Source organism: Strongylocentrotus purpuratus, unplaced genomic scaffold (assembly GCF_000002235.5).
Source record: "Strongylocentrotus purpuratus isolate Spur 01 unplaced genomic scaffold, Spur_5.0 spur5_scaffold_2, whole genome shotgun sequence".
NCBI classification, from domain to species: Eukaryota; Metazoa; Echinodermata; class Echinoidea; order Camarodonta; family Strongylocentrotidae; genus Strongylocentrotus; species Strongylocentrotus purpuratus.
This window is the reverse complement of record NW_022145605.1, coordinates 21,177,518-21,198,158: the sequence shown is the minus strand read 5'-3', so window position 1 is coordinate 21,198,158 and position 20,641 is coordinate 21,177,518. Positions and strand designations below refer to the sequence as shown.

Sequence of the window (20,641 nt, the reverse complement as noted above, 5' to 3'; positions counted from 1 at the left end):
ACAATCATGATACAGTATATCACCATAAAATTTTATTGCATTTCAAAGTCAACTCTCACTTTTGACAGAAGCATAGATCTCACAGGTAATCACAGTTATTCTCATTTAAAAAATGAGTACATATCTTGAAAAAAATCCACTTTGGTCTCGCTGCTTGTGTATGAAAGCTTGCAAGGTGGTAAGAAATGGTCGCTTTTTCAATCGGTTTTATGATTCCTTCAAAATGGGAGTTTCTATGTGTGGGAGGTATCCCAAATTGTCCTTAAAGGAAAAGACCAGTTCTGGTCATGCGATTGCATTGTGAAAGAAACGTGGAATCGATCAGAAAAGGTTGATCATCTAGCATATAAATATTGGTGTGTACTGCAAGGTTCTGGAATCATCAAAATGATAAGAAATTTGGCCCAGTCTTGGTAAAGTTACAAGCAAGCACTGTACACAGAAAGAAGGGACTACGCAACACGTGCGCAATACGCAATATCTATCCGGTCCAGATAGATATTATAATTAAACAAATATATCAATTAGTAGGCGGTTTCCCGGCAAAATCTGTATCATCATGTATTAGTCAAAACATATTCTTTCACATCATGACTGATAATAAGAGCTTCCATTTCATTTTTTAAGAGGGAGGGGGGGGGGGCGTTTTCAAAACTGGTCTTTACCTTTAAATTGTATTTCCTTATGATTGCTGAGAAACTACAGGGAAAGAATGATTTTCTACTGACTATTCAATCTAATATAAATAATAACAATGTCCAAATCTTTTAACTTTTAATGCTTTCACATGGGTAATGCCTTTAAAGTTTTATATCTTTCCATCTTCATGAAACCTGAAAAGATAATCAATCCTTTAAATCCATGAATATTCAAAATCAATAAAATTAAATTGCGTTCGGAAAATATGTCAATCCTCTTTAATAATTCATAAATAGCAAACTGAGTAACTTTCTGATCCCCATCTTCAGTGGACTTTGCATGTCCATGCAAAAATTATCTTTTGATTTTACAGTCTCATTTTAAAAAAAGCTCCATGCTTCCTGAACATAGTACAGATTTGTAACCATCTTCAGTCTGCATTTTGTCAGTTGAGAGTCAGAAAAAATCCTATGGGTGGTATTCTCGAAAGCGGACTAACTTTAGTCCATGGCTTAATCCACCGACTAAGTATGGAATGCCAAGTGTCCATATGAATATGTTTTTTAATAATTTAATTTGTCACTAAATTAAAATAAAGTGTAATAACATAATCAATAAACAACGATGTAACTATGATATAATTATTGTATCATGGGAATTTAGGGAGATATCAAATTATTCAAAAATGTATTCATATGGACATTTGGCGTTCCATACTTAGTTGGTGGATTAAACCAGAGACTAAAGTTAGTCCACTTTCGAGAATACCACCCATAGGATTTTAGGCCCTTCGGACTCTCAACAGATGATTCGTGGTAGATGAATGTCTACCATAGAACATGCTGAGAATGAGCTGCCCTTGCAACAATCTCCTGATTCATGGAACTACAGTGTAACTGGTCCAACACCATAAGACAAGCCACAAAAGACTTCATCTGAGACACCACCAGAAGACCTTGATATATTGCTGCTGACAAGGATGCCAGAAGTCAGATTGCACGGTACAGGATCATTTAGTGTGAGGTAACATTCCACATCCCAGTACGGGAGAAATAAACGATACACAAATGATTACAATGGTTCAGAGTCTTGTCAAGTCTGCACTTCACTTGTAATCATATCCTGATGGCTATCTCATCCGCAACCATCTCTTGACTGAGAGTCTCCTGAGAAGTAGACGATATACAAATGATAAAAATGGTTTAGACTTCAGAGTCTTGTCAAGTCTGGACTTCACTTGTGATCATATCTTGATGGACTTCACTAACAACCATTTCCTGAGGAATCTCACACGCAACCATCTCTTGAGGAATCTCACCCGCAACCATCTCTTGATTGAGAGTCTCCTGATTGCGATAGACAATCTCTGCCGCTTCAACGAACATGTGCAAGAAGATCGGCTCAGGAGCTACCTCAATGTTGCTCGTCTTCACGCAATCTGTCTCCACCCTCAACCTCTTGATGCTTCCTGCTTCAAACCCCTCCACCAATTGCTCCTCCTCCTCCTCCCCCTGCTCCTGCTCCTGCATCAGCTCCTGTGGTGGCTGCTCCTGCGTCTCCTGCCCTCCTTGCTCGACCATCTCCTGGCTGCTTTCTGCAACGAGATTAGCGTACTTCTCCTCGGCAGTGTCCAAGCATGCCATCAGGTGAGCCAGGTCCTGCTGGCTCGTTGTCTCTTTCTGGGCGATGTCTGTGAGTCTCTGTAGGGACTGGAGGCAACGCTCTTGCAGGGTGTCGGTGAGCACGATGTCTGCTGGAACTTCCTCCTCATCATCATCAATCCCATCGGGCGGATTGTCTGATGGTGGCGAGGTTGTTTGGGGGAAGAATGCCTGGGCCCACATCTGTGAGTGAAGAATCAAACAAGTATATATGCATCAAATAAAAACACTTGGTCACAGTTCATTGTATTAAGATGTTGTCAATCAATAACTCCACACAATGTAAAAAAGAAAAGAAAAAACAAGGTAGTTTGATACCAAAAACGGTTTCATATAAAATTAACTTTCTATTTCGAAAAGCACTTTTCAAACAAGTACTAGTATCCTATAATATTTCATCATAGTGATTGAAGTTATCCAGTATGCATAAGCGACTCTCTCACATGAGATAAACAATCCATTAAAATAACATCCATCAGCTTTAACATCATTGCAGCATTCAACAGTATAGCTAACATTAATATTGTCTTGTAGGAGCCAGAAAGGTGTCAACTCTATGTAAAAATGATGAGAATAAAAGCTCTTTTGGCTCTCAACATACATGAAACTTCTCCACATAATTAACAGTCATTTTCATGGCATGAATTTTGATCTGTTGGTAAATGCGTTTTAATTGTTTTGTGGCACAAAACTTTTGCGAATATCAACCACTCACAAAATTTGTGAAAGGTTTCACACAGTTCAGGGTTCGTGGTTTCAGAGTGTTGCTCAGACATGCCACATTAAACTGCCACAAAAAATGCCTGTTTTTTCGTTTTTGTTGTTGTGTAAATGGATGAAATCTGTGTGCAACAAAGGCAATGCATGTATTCACTATTAAAGCTCTGCGTAATAAGATAAGAATAATGAAACGTATATACATTTTGCGTCATACAAAAAAAAGAAGCAGCAGTTTTGCCACGTTTTATCTGAATAAAGCCTCATTAAGCAGCGAGGCAGCTTTTGATTCAAATATTTGGTGACAGAAATTCTTTGCAAATTTCAACCACTCGCGAAAGTCGTGAAAGTTTAACACAGGTAAGGGCTTGAGGTTTTACAGTATCCAGCCAACAAAACAAACTTACCGCGCAGCAAGGCAGCCATCGACTCCCGAACCACTTGCATAATCTCTCATCCTCCTTCCAATAACTGCTAACAAAACAAACTTACCTCGCAGCAAGGCAGCCATCGACTCCCGAACCACTTGCATAATCTCTCATCCTCCTTCCAATAACTGCTAACAAAACAAACTTACCTCGCAGCAAGGCAGCCATCGACTCCCAAACCACTTGCATAATCTCTCATCCTCCTTCCAATAACTGCTATCCTGTAACTGCTCCAGGAGCTTGTGATACATCTCTTTCGTGCTGGCGTTTGACAAAGCTTCAAGGATGGACAAGAGGGCGCCCTTGCTACCGATGATGAAATTCCTTGTCTCCGTTATCCACTTGCTCCATGCAGACACGCGGTGGTAGTCACAAAGGAGAATGGGCACTCCTAGATGAAGTGGATATCGGAATCAGATAGAGCCGTGAGTGTTACAAGTCGTGGCCAAAGGTGATTGTTCATGTATTTTACTTCAGAAGCTCCTGTGACAAATGCTACAAAGACAGTCTTACACTTTAATATATAATTTGTAACTTCAACCCTGGTCCCTAATAATAATAATAATAATAATAATAATAATGTCAACTTATAAAGCACACATATCCGTTCTAATAGACAAGGCTCTCAAAGGCCTCCAGTGTATCTGTCATTTAACGTTACCAAAATGTTTTTTTTGTTTGTTTGTTATCTATTTACACAGATGACTGAGTCATATCTTAATGAGTGACGGATTAAAGATGAAGTTGAGTTCTGGTCATGCGATTGCATTGTGAAAGAAACGGTGTGGAATTGACTAAAAAGGTTGATCATCTAGCATATAAGAATTTGTGTGTATTGCAAGGTTCTAGAATCATCAAAATGATAAGAAATTTGGCCAAGTCTTGGTACAGTTACAAACACTGTACACAGAAAGATGTATATGGGACTACACGAACACGTGGCGTAAAAATCCTACCCCTCAAGTTTTACGATGTACATGACATATTTAAAATATGAAGGCATTTGAAGAGCCATGTTTTTCAGGGAACATGTCTTATCTGATGATCTTCCACACTTGCATAATAAGAATTATTACGCTCACAAATTATTTTTCACCTCTTCCCAGAACTCAACCTTCTCTTTAAGGTCTGGTATATTCACCATGAAAAGCCTTCTTGACACCTTCTATATCTTCCTCTTCAAATTCAGCGGTGAAGCTGACAGGCTTCCACGTGGGGTTCCAAGACTTGAAGATCTCCAAGGCCTCTTGCATCAGCCGAGAAGACTTCTCCTGCAGGATGGCTGACCCTACAATCTGGTGACTGCCATTGGCTTGGACGGAGAGAAGGATTAGGGGAAGAGCTCCTCTGTTGATAGAAAAAGTATGAAGAAAATGGATTTAACAGTTAGAAAGATTACAAAACATCTCAATAGAAAGGGTGATTTGTACCTACACAATGGCCTTGGTTCGATCATGGATTGCTAAAGGCCTTCAAGGCATCTAGAGCTTCTTGGTTGACAAAGAGTGAAAATGGAAAAAGAGGTGGAAATTGGATTAACAGCAAGAAATGGTGGGTTTCATGGATGATTCTATAGTTCTGCATATACAGTAACTATGTTTGATTAAAGACCCCCAAGCAAGGACTCTAAAAACAGGTTAGAAAGCTTCTCCAACAGGATGGCTGATCCTCTTTTATAAAATGTAGTGAATGTCATCCAGATCAGGATTAGGGGAAGAGCTCCCCTGCTGTCAGAAGAGTGAACTATGGAGAGATGGGATTAAAAAACAAAAACAACAATAGACCATATCTACATAGAAAAGGCAAGTAATAGCTGGTGTCATCTTTGACTGTTTGGTGGAGGATCTCCAAAGCCTCTATGACCACCCTAGAAGACTTTCTCCAGGATGGCTGACCCTACAATCTGGCAAACGCCAGCAGGATTAGGGGAAGAACTTCTTTGATGACAAAAAATTGAAATGTAAAATGTGAAGATTATAAGTATTTAAAGAAAGACTATTGAACACCTCAACAAAAAGGGCAGATGTGAGTTTGCCATATTGTTCTGCACACACAATAACTATTTTATTTATTGTTTCTGATATTTAGACAGGGTGACTCATTATCACCAATAACTATGTTTGATCCTGGGTTCTTAAAGACCCCCAAAGGTATCTAAGCTAGAACAGGCTAGAAAGCCTCCCCTGCAGGATGGTCGATCCTCTAATCTGGTAAATGTCATCAGGATCAGAAGTAGAGCTCCTTTTTTGACAAAAGAGTGTAAGATGGAGAGAAGATTCAAGAACAAAGAAAGACTTAGTGAAGTGGCAGATTAGAAATAAAAAGACTATACTATAGATAAAAAGCAGATTAAAGCTAAATACTTGTTAAAATGGTTTTCTAGATAGCTAATGATTATACAGTTAATGAAAAGAAACAAAATAAAAGGCAAACTCCAAAATAGTAACTCGATATTATGTGAGCTTCAGAAATATCTATTATGCATATACATGTACATGTAAAGTACTCACTCAGTAGTTTTACATGTAGAATCTAGGAAGTACTTCTCAGTAGGGTAGCTTGCTATGGTTTGTTGCTGCTCCACTGTCTGATGAACCAGCAGGACAGATTCCTGGAACAAACAAAAAGAAAATCTAGTAAAGTCTACCGATCACCAACAAAAAATTTGCTCTGTATGTTAAAGATTCCATGTTGCCATACTATATTCAAGGTATTATGAGTTGCAAATATTATTTCTATAAAGTGATATTGATTAACTGATCAATTGATAAATTAGTTGTGAGTAGACTAGTCAGCGCACTTGTATGCCCTGGCATAGCAAACCGGCCTGCATGGAACTCAACTCTCACTTGGGTTCCGTGGGTAGCGTTTCACATTATGCTCTTCATTTTCCTCCCACTCATTCACTGGTTACCCATAAAATGCCAGTTAAATGTTTTTGAGGATGATTTTATACATTGTTGTTGTTTTTGCTTGTAGGAAATATTCTTAATGTAATAATTCTACTCAACATAATTTGACCTTACCTGTCACACAACAGATACACCTGTATGTATATTTTTTCAGTCTATGGATCTCATGTTAACAATTGCAATATAATAATTTCCTCTCTCTCTCTCTCACCCTCTCTCTCTCTCTCTCTCTCTCTCTCTCTCTATATATATATATATATATATTTTTTTTTAATAATTGTTTAATTTAAAGATTATTTGTACTTGCAATAACTGGTTCAACATTTATTATCATCCATCTATTATCATTTTTTATATATGTATATAACTTTAGGTATGAACAATAATTTTAACTTTATCTTTTATCATTTTTATTATACATTTATATGATCATTCCTGTTTTTATGCACATTTTATGTAAACATTGCATTATTGGTCCCTGGACTACTGCATTGTACATTGTATATGTTGATATTAATAAACCGAAATTGAATTAAATTGAATTGAATTGAATTGAAATGCTTGTTTCGAAATCTGAATCTACATGTACCGGCAAATCTAAAAATGTCATGAATGATTTGCTTTGCCTACCCTAAAAGACTGCTTCCTAAAGAAGACATTGTGATCTTCATGAACCAGTTTCAATTGAGCTACATGATCTTCCAAATCTCTTGGTTGAAGCTTGGAGTATGTATGGATCACCTGGGCTGCTTGTACATGGTACCTGGGAAGGAAAAGCAAGAAATGTAATTGAATTTATCATTTAATATTTCAACTTATAATATCATCCTTCCTGAATCAACTGATGGACTTTCTGCCCTAGCATACTGTTTATAGCACAGCGCAATCTCATAGTCGACCATCGCACAGTGTGTAACCCAATACCTAATTTCCACTTCGCAGAAAGAGGACTCCTTGCGAGAACCAACGAGTTATGGGACCATGCTATGCTACTACAGCTGACCTGAAATGGTGCTAGAGGGGATTTAGTGATAGTGCTTGTAGTACAGTATGGCTAGCTTCATTAATCAAGACAAAATCCCTTCCAACTATACTTCACGTTGGCATTGGTGCCCCTAGCTTCATCCGTCAGGCTTACCAGTACCTATTTACTGATCTCATCAGTTAAGGTCACCCCTTCCTCTAGTGTCACCCCTTCTTCAACACCCCCCCCCCCCCACTCCCCCTCATATACGATACAGGGGGACTTACCTGATGTCCGCATCTTCTGGACACGACAGCTTGGTGCGCGCATCGGTTTCCGTCCTACCCTGGCTGGCTTGTGCTGGCAGCATCCTGAACGCAGAGGTTAATCAAATCTGTTGGCTGATCTCATCAGTTAAGGTCACCCCTTCCCCAACACCCCCCTCCTCCGCTTCTATGCCACATAGGGACTTACCTGATGTCAGCATCTTCTGGACATGACATCTTGGTGTGTGCATCCGCTCCATCTGTCCCTGACTGGCTTGTGCTGGCAGCATCCTGAACGCAGAGGCTAATCTGTTGGCTCATCTCTTCAGTTAAGGTCAACCCTTCCCCAACACCCCCTCCTCCCCTTCTATGCCACATACTGTAGGGACTTACCTGATGTCAGCTTCCTCTGGACACGACAGCTTGGTATGTCCATCTGCTCCATCTTTACCTGGCTGGCTTGTGGCTGCAGCATCCTGAACGCAAAGGCTAATCTGTTGGCTGATCTCTTCGGCTAGGGTCACCCCCTCCTCTACCAGGTGGTCTATCAGACAGAGCACCCTCCCATCCACATGCTGCTTGGTGGCACACACCTACAGGTCAAGAGTCAAAAGTCATAGTGGTCAATGCATTACAGAGCTGGATGAGATGTGTTATTGCAATATTTGCTTTGAAGTATTGAAAAAAAACAATCGAACATAATCTAACTATTGAAAAAAAAAAGGTTAAAGCTAAAAAACACATATCACATACATACATGTACATTCATGTAATAATAATAGTGGCTACTTGTATGGCACACAGGACTCGACACTTAGTTCTCAAGAGTACACATCAGACTAGTTGTGCTTTACACATCGCATGATAAGCAGAAAATAGCAAACTTGGGTGATACAGATGGATAATTGTGGATCACAGCATAAAACCACTCTCTCAATTCGATGCATTTCTTGTCAGATGTCCAGTGCTTTGTTGCATAAAACTTAGCATTGATGATAACTTTCATGGAACCCCTGATTTGATTGGCTTTTGAGTGATGTTGCCACGGTAGTAAATATTCATTGCAAAGTTACCATCATTGGTGAGTTTTATGCAATGGGCCCAAAGCCTAATCAGTACACTACCACTCCTTCTAATTTTCAGTGTCAAGTGCTTAATAGGAACACTGCCATGAGAGCTAAGTCTAAGCATCTCATTCTCCACAGTTTAATCCCTCGTATGAACACTGCCACTAAAGACTGACCGTGAATGTAAAATCAACCTCTTGTCCCCAGTCTAATAGGAACACTACCACTACATTGTGTATATTACATTTAGAATCAAGTTCCTCTCCTGGCCTTGGTGGGAACAGGGTCACCCTTACCTGACTTCTGAGTTCATGACCTCTGTGCTCACTGTCTGGCGGGAAGTAGATGTAGATTCTCCTTTCCCCTCTCACAGCTCCCTGAGCTATGGCTGCATTCAGATTCTCTGCTCCTTTGTTCCTATTATAACGCGTATCTGGGTCAATCTGATACAAAACATGATCTATTAAAATCATGACTGAATAAACTTATAAATGAATAAGAATGTGAATAAAGTTTATCCTTTCACCTATCAAAGCTCCCTTAGCTAGAGCTGCGTTCAGATTCTCTGCTCCTTAGTTTATGATAATAATAATAATAGGCATTTTTATAGCGCCGTCTATCTAGAAATCCTATTCCGAGGCACACTAACTATCACCCTGTCTTTAGCCTAGCTGTCATTACAGCGCTCTAGCATTTCAAGGAATTAATTCCTGCCAGGTACCCGTTTACCTCACCTGGGTCGAGTGAGGCAAATGAAGATAAATGCTTTGCCAAAGGACATTGTTCCTATTACATCGGGTATCTGTGTCAATTTACCCGTAATATATCAAAAGAATTCATTAAAATTGCAACAGAATAAGTACATCAATAAGTCAATAAGTATTAGAATATATAAACCCCTCCAAAAAAAAGTTTGGAACTGAAGTATGATTGATTATATCTCTATTGTCATGGCATAATCATCCTTATGTGATTATCATTAGAAAGTGGGTTTATTCCTTTTTTAAATGGAGAAAGTTCCATGTGTAGTCATTTGTCCAAGAATCAAATGTCAAGCATTGCCACATGATATTGTTCAGAGTTATGTTTGTCCAATCACATGCTTTTTGAATAATCAAATGTTACGTGCTTGCACTATGTAAAAACAGTGGGGACTTTCATCCTTAAACTTTATTGAACGATGTAAAAGATGACGTTGATGCTTTTATTTATACCTGAAAATCAGGAAACTTCATGATTTCTTTCATGCGGATCTTGGCGGGGCAGTTTCTTTTCTTTCTCTTCTCTATCTCAGCTGCCTGCTTCTTCTGCGTGTTGCCCTCCGCATCATTCTACATCAAATCAGAAAGAATAAGATTGCATATCATATTAAAAATGTTCTATACCCAAGTCACTAAAACTTAACATTATTGAATTCTACTTTATCTCTCCCAGCCCTTTTAGGGCTAGTGGTAGCGATTCAGCTGCATTGTAAATTCTGTTCTATGATAAGTTTTGACCAATCAGAGGCCTAGAATCTTGACATGCGGTAAATAAAGACATCTGCTAACCTCCTGATTATGTCTGTTTCCTCTCAATGACTTTCTCTTCAGCTTGTGATCCACTCCATACTCGCACTCGTAGATGTTCTTGTCCAAGATGATGAACGGAACACCATCGTAGGGGATGGCGCCCCCAGCTACGTACTCATCTGCCTCTGCCCATTTGTACTTCTTTCTCTTTCCTTTCAGAATATCTGTTTATGTGCAAACAAATGATTGTAAGATCACATGCTCTATAGGCTACGATTATATTCACCAAAATCCAATAACAATGTTCTACTACAAAGGAGAAAAAAAGGGTGGGGGAACTTTATTGTCAAATATGTTTTCCTTCTGTTCTGCCCGGAGCACATCTGAAAGAGCCCCAGAACTTCCAACATCATATATTCCCATGTGGAAAAAGCTCCTTAAGTCCTACAGAATTTGATTTTGGCTGCAAAAGTGATATGCTACCTTAAAAACAAAACACATGTATGTAAATAATGCTATTGAATTGAAACACATACAGGTAAGGGAAACAAGTCTAATAAACCTTCCAAGACACAGTAGAATTTCTGTGCATATTCACCGACACATTTAGTGGACACAACCCCTCCCTACTTTGATCCTTTGAAACCCACTTTGAATTTGGAATACATATTTGTGAAGTACACAACCTGAAAATGTCCCCCCTTCATATTTCGAACCCACAAGGCAAATGAAAATATTATATAACATTTTTTGTTGTTGACATGTCAAATATTTTTTGTGGAATTGCACCCCCCCTTTTGTCATTTTTTTCTTCTTCTACAAAATCGTAGGCCCGGTCTTATAAACAGTTGACATTAATTGTGAATTATTTGCGATCGATATCATTCACAACTATGTACTTAAGAGATACATGTAGAAAACTGCAAAGTTGCAAATGATTGGAGGACTAAATTGCGATAGATCCAAATCAACTCCAAATCAACCCTTTACGAAAAGGGGCCCAGGAAACACTCCTGCTCAGTGCTCGTCCTGAATGTACCTGTCTTTCCGAAGGACGTTGAAGTCCTCAATGCAGGGAAGCGAAGTGCTTTCTGTAACTCAAAGAACTCTTTCATGGCCTTGGCATCCTCCCATGTTCCCACATAGCCGTAGCTGGGAGTAAGCTCAGTATCAAATTGAGGGTAAGATGGACTCTCTTTGTCTGCTGAAGACATCGCAGAGGATCAAACAACCTGCCAAGAGAGAGAGAGAGAGAGAGATGAACAAATGAAGTAAAAATGTAAGTTAATATAAATCCCCTGCAGCCGGCCGCTCATTGCCGACCACTTCATGAGCGACGACCTTGGCAAAAGTGAATCATTTTCGTATAACCGAAAAACGTCGGGTTTCGACTATATAGTGGTTTAACGGAAATGGAAATACTTGTGATGTTACACTATTTTTCATACTAATTTTAAACAAAAGTTACCCCCCCCCCCCCTCCCACATTCCCTTTCAATCTCTCTCTCTCCCTCTCTCTCCGTCCGGAGCTTGCATCTTATAGTTTAACTTTAACTTAAGCAGGGGTTAAATTAAGGAAGCGATACCTTGTAAATAATCTTATAAAATTCCACATATAGGAACACTGGCTGGGGCACATTACATTTTTTCCGGGGGGGGGGGGGGGGGGGGGGGGGGGCGAGGTTGTTGTTCGTTTGGTATTATAATGGCTATTAGTCAAATTTGACTATTGTTGCCAATTCGATTCGATTACGGTGGTCAGTCCCACAACGAGTCACAGCTCAAATAAAATTGAAATTTCTGAATTCGCACACACAAAAATGAACCAGCGGGACCGAAGTCAACACAGCTCACGAAGGGTACTTCATTATAGTAGGATTCTTACAACTGTTATTGGTGCAGTTACGGGATACTGATCACAAATATCAAGGTTGTTGAGCTTACCACTTTTCTCTGAGTTTTAGTTTGAGTCCTCCGAGCTCTGTCAACTGTCTTTTTACTTTACTTTAGTTTTTTTTTTCATCAAAACTCGAGGGGGGGGGGAGGTTGTTGTTCGTTTGGTATTATAATAGCTATTAGTCAAATTTGACTATTGTTGCCAATTCGATTCGATTACGGTGGTCAGTCCCACAACGAGTCACAGCTCAAATAAAAATTGAAATTTCTGAATTCGCACACACAAAAATGAACAAGCGGGGCCGAAGTCAACACAGCTCACGAAGGGTAGGGGTCTACTTCATTATAGTAGGATTCTTACAACTGTTATTGGTGCAGTTACGGGATACTGATCACAAATATCAAGGTTGTTGAGCTTACCACTTTTCTCTGAGTTTTAGTTTGAGTCCTCCGAGCTCTGTCAACTGTCTTTTTACTTACCCGTTTCCTTTTTTTCTTCATCAAAACTCGAATTTGATGACGGTGTCGGTAATGATGCAAATTTAAAATAAAATAGACGTATACAGTCATGTACTGTACTTATTCCTTTGTAGGGTCCACATCTCTCTCTGACATCTAGATTTCAAAGTGATCCCATTTACTTTATTTCCCTTTTCCTCTAAAAATATATAAAATTAGGAGGTCACCCCCCCCCAAAAAAAAAAAAACCCGTAAAAGCGGGAGGGGGGGGGGGGGTTGGAAGGGGGGCAAAACGCATTTTCGCCCCAACCCCCCCCCCCCCCCAAACAAATCAGCAGTATAAAGGAGTAAAAATAGTTTATGTTTTATAACCAAAAATAAAATAAAAATGATAAAACATGGAATATGATTTTTGTTATGATTCAATTCAAAGAAAAGAAGAGTAAACATTTATTAAATTTCCTAAACATTCCGCGTGCCCCTACATTGTATATCTATCAATAGAGGATTTGATAATTAGAGGAATAAGTGCATATCGTGGAAATATTGTGAGAGGATGGGAAATTAAGGGTGTGTTTTTTTTTTTAATTATAGGGGTGAGGAGACATGAGTCCCTGAACACTTGCGTAGGCCTACTGATGGGGGGGGGGGGGGGGGGCATGCAATTGATATCTCCAGTGATTTACAATTGTTTTGCTGAAATTAAATGATTTTCCGGGATTTCACTTTTTTTTTTTGGGGGGGGGGGGGGATTATACTTTTTTAGGCGTTTGTTGGAAAATTTCTAATTGGCGGTGGGGGGGGGGGGGGGGGGGGGGCAAATCCCCCCAAAAGCTACAAATCATGTGTTTTTACACATTTTTTCTCAGGGGGGGGGGGGGCCCTTGGCTCCGCCACTACACCCCATCCCCGATCCGCCTATCAATTATACGTAAATAAATTACGCATATCACGGTACCGATGAAATATCTAAAAAATATCTAGATCTCTCTTTCTCTTTCGCCCCCCCCCCCCTTTTTTTTTTTTTTTTTTTTTTACTCTTCTCCTCTTTTTAACTTTTTTTTCCCCCATTACTATTCTCCTTTTTTTCTTCTTTCGTCGCTCTCTCAATTTCCTCCCCTTTTTAGGCCGCCAAGGGGAGAGGAGAGGGGGGGGGGGGGTTCGGCTGGACCTGCCACTGCAACATGCTGGCATTATCAGATACATGACTTGTACATGACAGCCAAAACAAATTAAATACATCTTATTTGTTATACACCGGATTTACACTGTCAACATTTTAAAGAATAACGCTGGCCCCAACATTTTATGGCCTACATGAACCCGAACCCAAACCTAACTTTTTTAATTCCTTAACCCTCACGTACACTATTTTATATTTTTTACAAAATAATTAAAACCAGAGTAATCCACGGTAACATAATTTTACCCTGGCATCAATCGATGGCCTCGCCTATCTGGCCACGCCCACATATTCAGTAGACGTCATAATGAACATTGTTACGTCATACCGCGCATAACTTTGTTACGCGCACGCGCATTACAACGTGGCTATAGGAGCAGTGTTTGTTTACTATTTTCACATTAGTGAATTATCACAGTTCTCGCTCGCGAGTGTCTTGATATTTCTGTTATCTAAATCTTACTTTCGTCAGAATGGAAATCGCAATTTCGGTTGATCAGAAAGACTTGGAAGCACAGGTATTTCTCAATGACAATCAACAAAATAATTAATAAATTATAAGAATTAAGAATTAATACGTTGCTTTATCACAATCAGCATTTTCATCCTTAAACCAGAAACATAATATTGTAACAATCATACAAAATCGATTTTCGTTGTTTTTATTAGATTGAATTTGTTCTTAAATATCAAAAAGGAAGAAAGAAAAAAAAAATCGATTACAAAACGCAACAATCAACGATGATTAAATAGCTAAAACATATTAATAAGACACATATTATAAATATGAAGTTAAACGCCTAGTATTCATGTGTCGAATCAAAAATTGATTCACAGAATCATCATACTGATTCATTAAATTATTGATGAATCCATGAGATTGTTACTGGTTGAAACATGAGGTGCCTTATCAAATTTATTTAGTTACCTTATTTGATATACGTTTTGAAGCCTAGATCTGAAACAAAAATGAATTCTGTGATTTTAAATTCTATTAAATTCCTGCTAGGTGCCTGTGCCCCGTGTGCACACATGGGTAGTCAATACAATCCAGCTTCTCCGATCTTTGGTGAGTTTCTTTTTTAAAATTTCACTTCGTTTTTTTTAAATCATGAAATCATGAGAATAATTTAATCCATAACAGTTATAAACAAATAATTTTATTGTATGAATCAATGTCAACAATTTAATAGTAAATTAATTTGTAACTTGCATTTTTTTTCCGGGGGTTGGGGGGGGGGGGGGGGGGGGGGGGGGGGGGGGGGGGGGGGGGGGGGGGGGGGGGGGGAGGGGGTGAAGAAACAAAATTCTTAGAATATGTGCCAGTCTGGTACTTTCGAATAAATTAAAAGTTATTTCCAAATGTCAAAATGGTGCTAACGTCAGTTTACAATTCAAATGGCTACAGTAGACATTACTGGCATTAAATTCTCTAATGATGTCCTTTCTGAATCGAACCAAACCACCTTCCCTCTTTTAATTCTTTGTAACCTTATAGATAAAACTAGATTTTAAGACGTCTAAAGTCTTTAAACACGGATTTTAATTGATTGATACTTCTGTATGCATATTACAAAATCAATTGTTAAATAACTTAGCCCTTTTTATACACAGCGGTATAATATTCTGAGAGGTAGACTTACAAGCGTTTTATAAACGAATACGTTTTGTAACATCATTAGTTTGAGTGAAATTACAGTAGGCGGGTGACAGCGGAATATATATTAGGCCTATAATAATAGAAAACGAATTGAATTTCGTTTCCTAAATGCCATTCATGTCTATTTTCATTTGTCTAGATTGTCTTCGTGGGAAGCCTGTATGCACAAACTTGGTTTGTAGACGAGACAGTTGATCCCAAGGTTCCTGCCAAATCTTGGATCCTAGATGAGACACGTCAACAGAGGGTTAGTAGAGGATTAAACAAGTGCGGGTTAGGGGCGTGGGGGGGGGGGGGGGGTGCAATGAGCTCTTACAGAATAATAATACAAAAATGTTTTTTCGTCCCAGCCCTTTTTCTCTTTCCGGACGGAGGCTCAGAAAGGCCGTGGATTCCCATGGGGAAAACAAATAGTGGAATAAATGTTGGGGTAATTTTTCTTTTTCTATGATAGAAGGTTGCGAAAGAGGGAGAGAGAGAGAGAGAGAGAGAGTATTTTTTCTTGGGGGGGGGGGGGGGGGGGGTCGGTATTATTCTATGCACAAAACAAAATAGGGAGTCATTCATTAATATTTTCTGCCATTTCTTTATTTCTTATAGGCCTAAAATGTAAGTTATTTCACCTGTCATTTTGTTCAACCAAACCGTGAAGTACCTGAATGACAATTAAGATCTTTTTTATTTCATATACAGAAGCAGAAACCACGAAGAAAGCTTAACGTGGTGGACGTTGAGAACATGTACAGACTGATTGAATCTCATTGTCATGGAAACGGAGATTGTGCTCGAGTGCAATTTGAGAAGAGGTCCGCGATCGTAAGGTAGCTACAATGAATGTTTGGAAGTGATTGAAAGAAATCATGTGTATATCATATCCTGCCTATCACACTCATAATAGTTTTATAGCATGGCGTTGAAAAAATATAAATATTTATATCATATAGTGAACTTTTCTTTTGGTCTATCATAAACACGAAACGTAGTAACACCATATCCTGCCTTCAACAGTTTTGGTTAGTACTCCAAATAACATCTTTAAAAAAAAGGTCACAAAATAAAACATTTCGTGACTCATTTATTAAGTGACTTAATAAAATACTGCCCGAGTAGTATATTGAATAGATTCAAACTATCCCTATATGCATTCGGGTCAATAGGTTTAAACAAAACTGGTTTTTATTTCTTTCATTTCTTGGTAAAACAATTACATAAAAGAAGAAATAATAACTAGGCCTAACCTCAATCTGAAAATCTCTCGTCGGGGATATATAGAAAAGCGTTAGCTTTGTTTCCAGATATGGACAATCTCTTCTCCCATATTTTCATTAAGGTCACTCGCATACAGAGGAAAAACACCGGACCTGTCTGTAAACCTGCTAATAAGAACCCGACTCTGACAGAGATCACTGAGAGATCCCAGGCCGAGATTGGCCGAGCGAATGTCCGTAATTTGCCGAGGGTTGCCCGAAGAGCCGTAGCCTAATCCCAAAGTCTCCGTAAGACAGGCCGAGCGTGGCAGACGAAAGCAGCAAGGGTGGACAAGACACCAACACCTCAGCAAGTAAAGGAGAAGAAACGAAGGCAGGCCAGGTATATATAAAATAATAAAGTGATAATAAAGGCAAATTTCAGTAAACATACCAAGTATATTTTCTATAAATTCACTATATCCACCATGTCCATGCATGTTTCATAATAAGAATTTGTGAAATAACATATGGAATCATTTAATCTTAAACTATTTTTGTCGGCCATATCAGCATTAAAGGTTATTATAAACAAAATCTATAGACGCCTACAGGGGCGTACGCAGGGGGGGGGGGGGTTTGGGGGTTCAAACCCCCCCTTTGGTATTTTTATGTATGTAAACCCCCCCTAAAAAAACCTAAACCCCCCCCTTTGGTTTTTTTTTTTTTTTTTTTTTATTTTTTTAATTATACCCACGGCTAACCTAAATAAGGTGACCTTACCCCCCCCCAAACGACAAAAAATGTCAAATTATGAAATTTCGAGACCAAAAAAAAAAAAATGTGTCCGCTTACCCCCCCCCCCCCCCCCCCCCCCCACTGAGCGACTTTTCGGCTGGCTGAGTCGTTGCGATTTTTTTTGACCGCTCCAAAAAAAAAAAAAAAAAGTGTCCGCTTACCCACCCCCCCCCCCCCCCCACTGAGCGACTTTTCGGCTGGCTGAGTCGTTGCGATTTTTTTTGACCTCCAAAAAAAAAAAAAAAAGTGTCCGCTTACCCCCCCCCCCCCCCCCCCCCCCCCCCCCCCCCCACCCCCCCCCCCCCACTGAGCGACTTTTCGGCTGGCTGAGTCGTTGCGATTTTTTTTGACCTCCAAAAAAAAAAAAAAAAGTGTCCGCTTACCACCCCCCCCCCCCCCCCTCCGAGCGACTTTTCGGCTGGCTGAGTCGTTGCGATTTTTTTTGACCTCCAAAAAAAAAAAAAAAAAGTGTCCGCTTACCCCCCCCCCCCCCCCCCCCACCCCCCACTGAGCGACTTTTTGGCTGGCTGAGTCGTTGCGATTTTTTTTGACCTCCAAAAAAAAAAAAAAAAGTGTCCGCCCCCCCCCCCCCCCCCCCCCCCCCCCCCCTGAGCGACTTTTCGGCCGGCGCGATTTTCAAATTTTCGGGAGCAAAATATTTTAAAACCCCCCCCCCCCCCTTCAAAAAATCCTGCGTACGCCCCTGGACGCCTAATTACTTATGAGAACACTCTAGGATACCATTTTCCTTTCATGATTCCTTTCTTGTCTTGTTCTAACAATTAATATCCCAGAGCTTCATGGCAACCTCTACACTTTTATGCAATGTAGTATTCTATTCCTTTGTGTATTTGCATATCGCTGCATTTCTATTTTGCTTCATCTCACCATATTACTCTCCTCTTTGAATTCATTTTTCATTACTCAGAGCTTGAAGAAGAGAGTGAGCTTAGAGGAGCGTGACTTGAGGCAGTTTGCTATCAGGAATGCTTGGCGGAAGAGCCGCTTGGAGGGATGCCATTGATTGGAGAGGCTTGATCAGAGGCGCGGACGAACAATAGGGAGTTTTCGCAAGCTCAACGCGGGCGGACAATCTGCGGTTCGTTTGCAAAATCGGAAAGCTACTACAGTCAACATCAGAAGCTCATCTCCGAGGTACGGATCAGTGTTATTACACAATGAAGACATTCATCACCTAATTTGATCGTTGTCATCGTTGATGTATTTTCTACTTGCTAATTGTACCTGGTAAAAATTATGTGATGCTTATAAGCATAATTCATCATATATTTCTAGTTTACTGTTTGGGTAGTAATGCAAAAATAATAACAGCAACATAATACTAATAATAACAGAAATGTAACGGATAATCTAAGCCCTATAAGTTCGATAACTTATTTTATATTATTATATTAAAAACATTTCACATTATATATTTTTTTCTTCATAGATGATAACACCGGGGAGTCAACCCTAACGCCCATGCTTTACGTCCGAAAGGGGGTATGCAGGGGGGTATCTCGGTTGAGTCCATGACGAAGCGACCTATCCTACGAGTAAACGGCCTCTTTCGTATTGAGACCGACCGGCCAACCACTGTAGGTGCAGCCCAGCAAAGATGAACAGCCCCCCCCCCCCCACCGTCATCGAAAGCCAAATTAAAGGCATAACTCCATGCTGAAGGTAAGTCGTATAACGTGTATCTGGAAGCATATTTACGGAAAACATCATGAAAGCCTTCCAAAGTATCACTCATCTAGACAAAAATACGTCTACTTAATTCAAGGAGTTAAAAAAAAATCATTTTGTCTTTTCATGCTCTAAGATATGGAGGAAAGGAATTCGGTGAAGCCAGCCATAGTCTGAGCGGAACATATCCCAGAATAGAATACATGTAGACTGATTTTTAGGTCTACGTTGTATGTGTGAATTTATGCAGCGGTTATTTGAAATTATTTATATCAGAAATGCCTATATAGCCATTTATTTCCTACAGCATGTTATGGCCTTTCAAAACGAAAATGGAAAACGTTGGCTATTCAAAGGGGTTATCACTATACCATTTTATTTAAAAAAATGTAACAAAGCCTTGTTTTGGAGCTTTACTAACTTTCTTTAACTTCTAACTTTTTAAGAATATCTCAACATAATTACGGCGTAATTTTCTTTCATTATTATAGAGTAATTTAACTAATTTATTTTTTATCTTTCTGTCTCTCGATCCTTCCCTCTTTCTCTTTCTTTAGTCTCTATGCTCCTCCAACTCCAAGGTCATCATTTCATCCAAAAGTGTTTGAAGTAGCTTGGGCATCAAATGACTTGTGACTATGGGCACTGTATGATCAGAAATAAATAACGGCAGAAGAGAGACTGGGAGGAACGCCATCACATCCAAAAGGGAAAAGCCACGAGAAAGGCGATGGAAAAGTGTCAGCATTATACCCGCTGATCTGTGGGGGGAAATTGGGGCCGTGGCACAATGAGTTATTCACCTCAAATCTGACTGCATGGTGTCATGGCTATTCAAGGAACAGCAAGTTCCAGATTATCGATGAAAACCGAGAGTCAGTGCAGAGGACAACTAGTGTACTTCTTTTTGTCCATGACGCTAGCTCCATCTTCTGAAATGCAAGCTTACATCAGGATCATTGAAAATGATAATGGAAATAAAATATAACAATTTGTGATTTAAAAAAAATATTGATTTATGAAGTATTTATGTAAAATGACTGAATGAAAAGGGCGAGTGGAAGTGGAACTGACATCATTGAGTTAAAACAGGGAGAGACATAGAGAAAGAGGGAAAGAGAGAGAGAGAGAGAGAGAGAGAGAGAGAGAGACTCAGATAGAAGGGCGTATCTGGGGATAGAGAAGGTAAAGAAGATAATTGGGCAGAAAAAAATATTTTGGTAGCTATTCGCTTGGTAATGTCAGAACTAGAAAGAACAAAAATGAGAGCTAGAGAAAGAGCAAATGGAGAGAGGGAAGGTTTAAGAGAAGGAAAGAAAATACACAAGAATACTATCAAGAGAAAAAGACAGAGAAAGCTGACAGAGAAAAACGTTGGATATATCTGAGAAAAGAACTAGGGAAAAGGGGGAAAAGGAGGGAGAAAAAGAGGTATGAGAGAAAAGGGAAAGAGGGAGAGAAAGAGAGCGAGAGAGGTAAGGGATACGGAGGGAGAAAAGGAGGTATGAGAGAAAAGGGAAAGAGAGAGGGAGAGAGGAAGAGATAAGGGGAGAGAGGAAGAGATAAGGGATAAGGAGGGGGAAAAAAGGAGGTATGAGAGAAAA

General features: G+C 39.5%; 3 protein-coding genes across 3 annotated transcripts; all 3 read right to left on the bottom strand.

The window, feature by feature from the left end:
* Positions 1–622: 622 nt before the first annotated feature.
* On the bottom strand, positions 623–3,510 carry LOC115926736. The gene is made up of 2 exons (XM_030991948.1): positions 3,425–3,510; positions 623–2,483 (listed from the first exon to the last, which is right to left on the bottom strand). Exon 2 carries the CDS (start codon positions 2,481–2,483, stop codon positions 1,860–1,862), a length of 624 nt encoding a protein of 207 aa, XP_030847808.1. The 5' UTR covers positions 3,425–3,510; the 3' UTR covers positions 623–1,859.
* Positions 3,511–3,543: 33 nt separating this feature from the next.
* Positions 3,544–7,908, bottom strand: LOC100890866. The gene is made up of 6 exons (XM_030991115.1): positions 7,796–7,908; positions 7,609–7,692; positions 6,988–7,120; positions 5,956–6,056; positions 4,587–4,792; positions 3,544–3,836 (listed from the first exon to the last, which is right to left on the bottom strand). Exons 1-6 carry the CDS (start codon positions 7,906–7,908, stop codon positions 3,577–3,579), a joined length of 897 nt encoding a protein of 298 aa, XP_030846975.1. The 3' UTR covers positions 3,544–3,576.
* Positions 7,909–7,976: 68 nt separating this feature from the next.
* On the bottom strand, positions 7,977–12,198 carry LOC115926419 (calcium-responsive transcription factor-like). Its single transcript, XM_030991114.1, has 6 exons — positions 12,110–12,198; positions 11,205–11,397; positions 10,205–10,389; positions 9,869–9,985; positions 8,951–9,097; positions 7,977–8,180 (listed from the first exon to the last, which is right to left on the bottom strand). The coding sequence occupies exons 2-6, from the start codon at positions 11,377–11,379 to the stop codon at positions 7,977–7,979; spliced, it is 828 nt and encodes a 275-aa protein (XP_030846974.1). The 5' UTR covers positions 11,380–11,397; positions 12,110–12,198.
* Between the last annotated feature and the right edge of the window lie 8,443 nt (positions 12,199–20,641).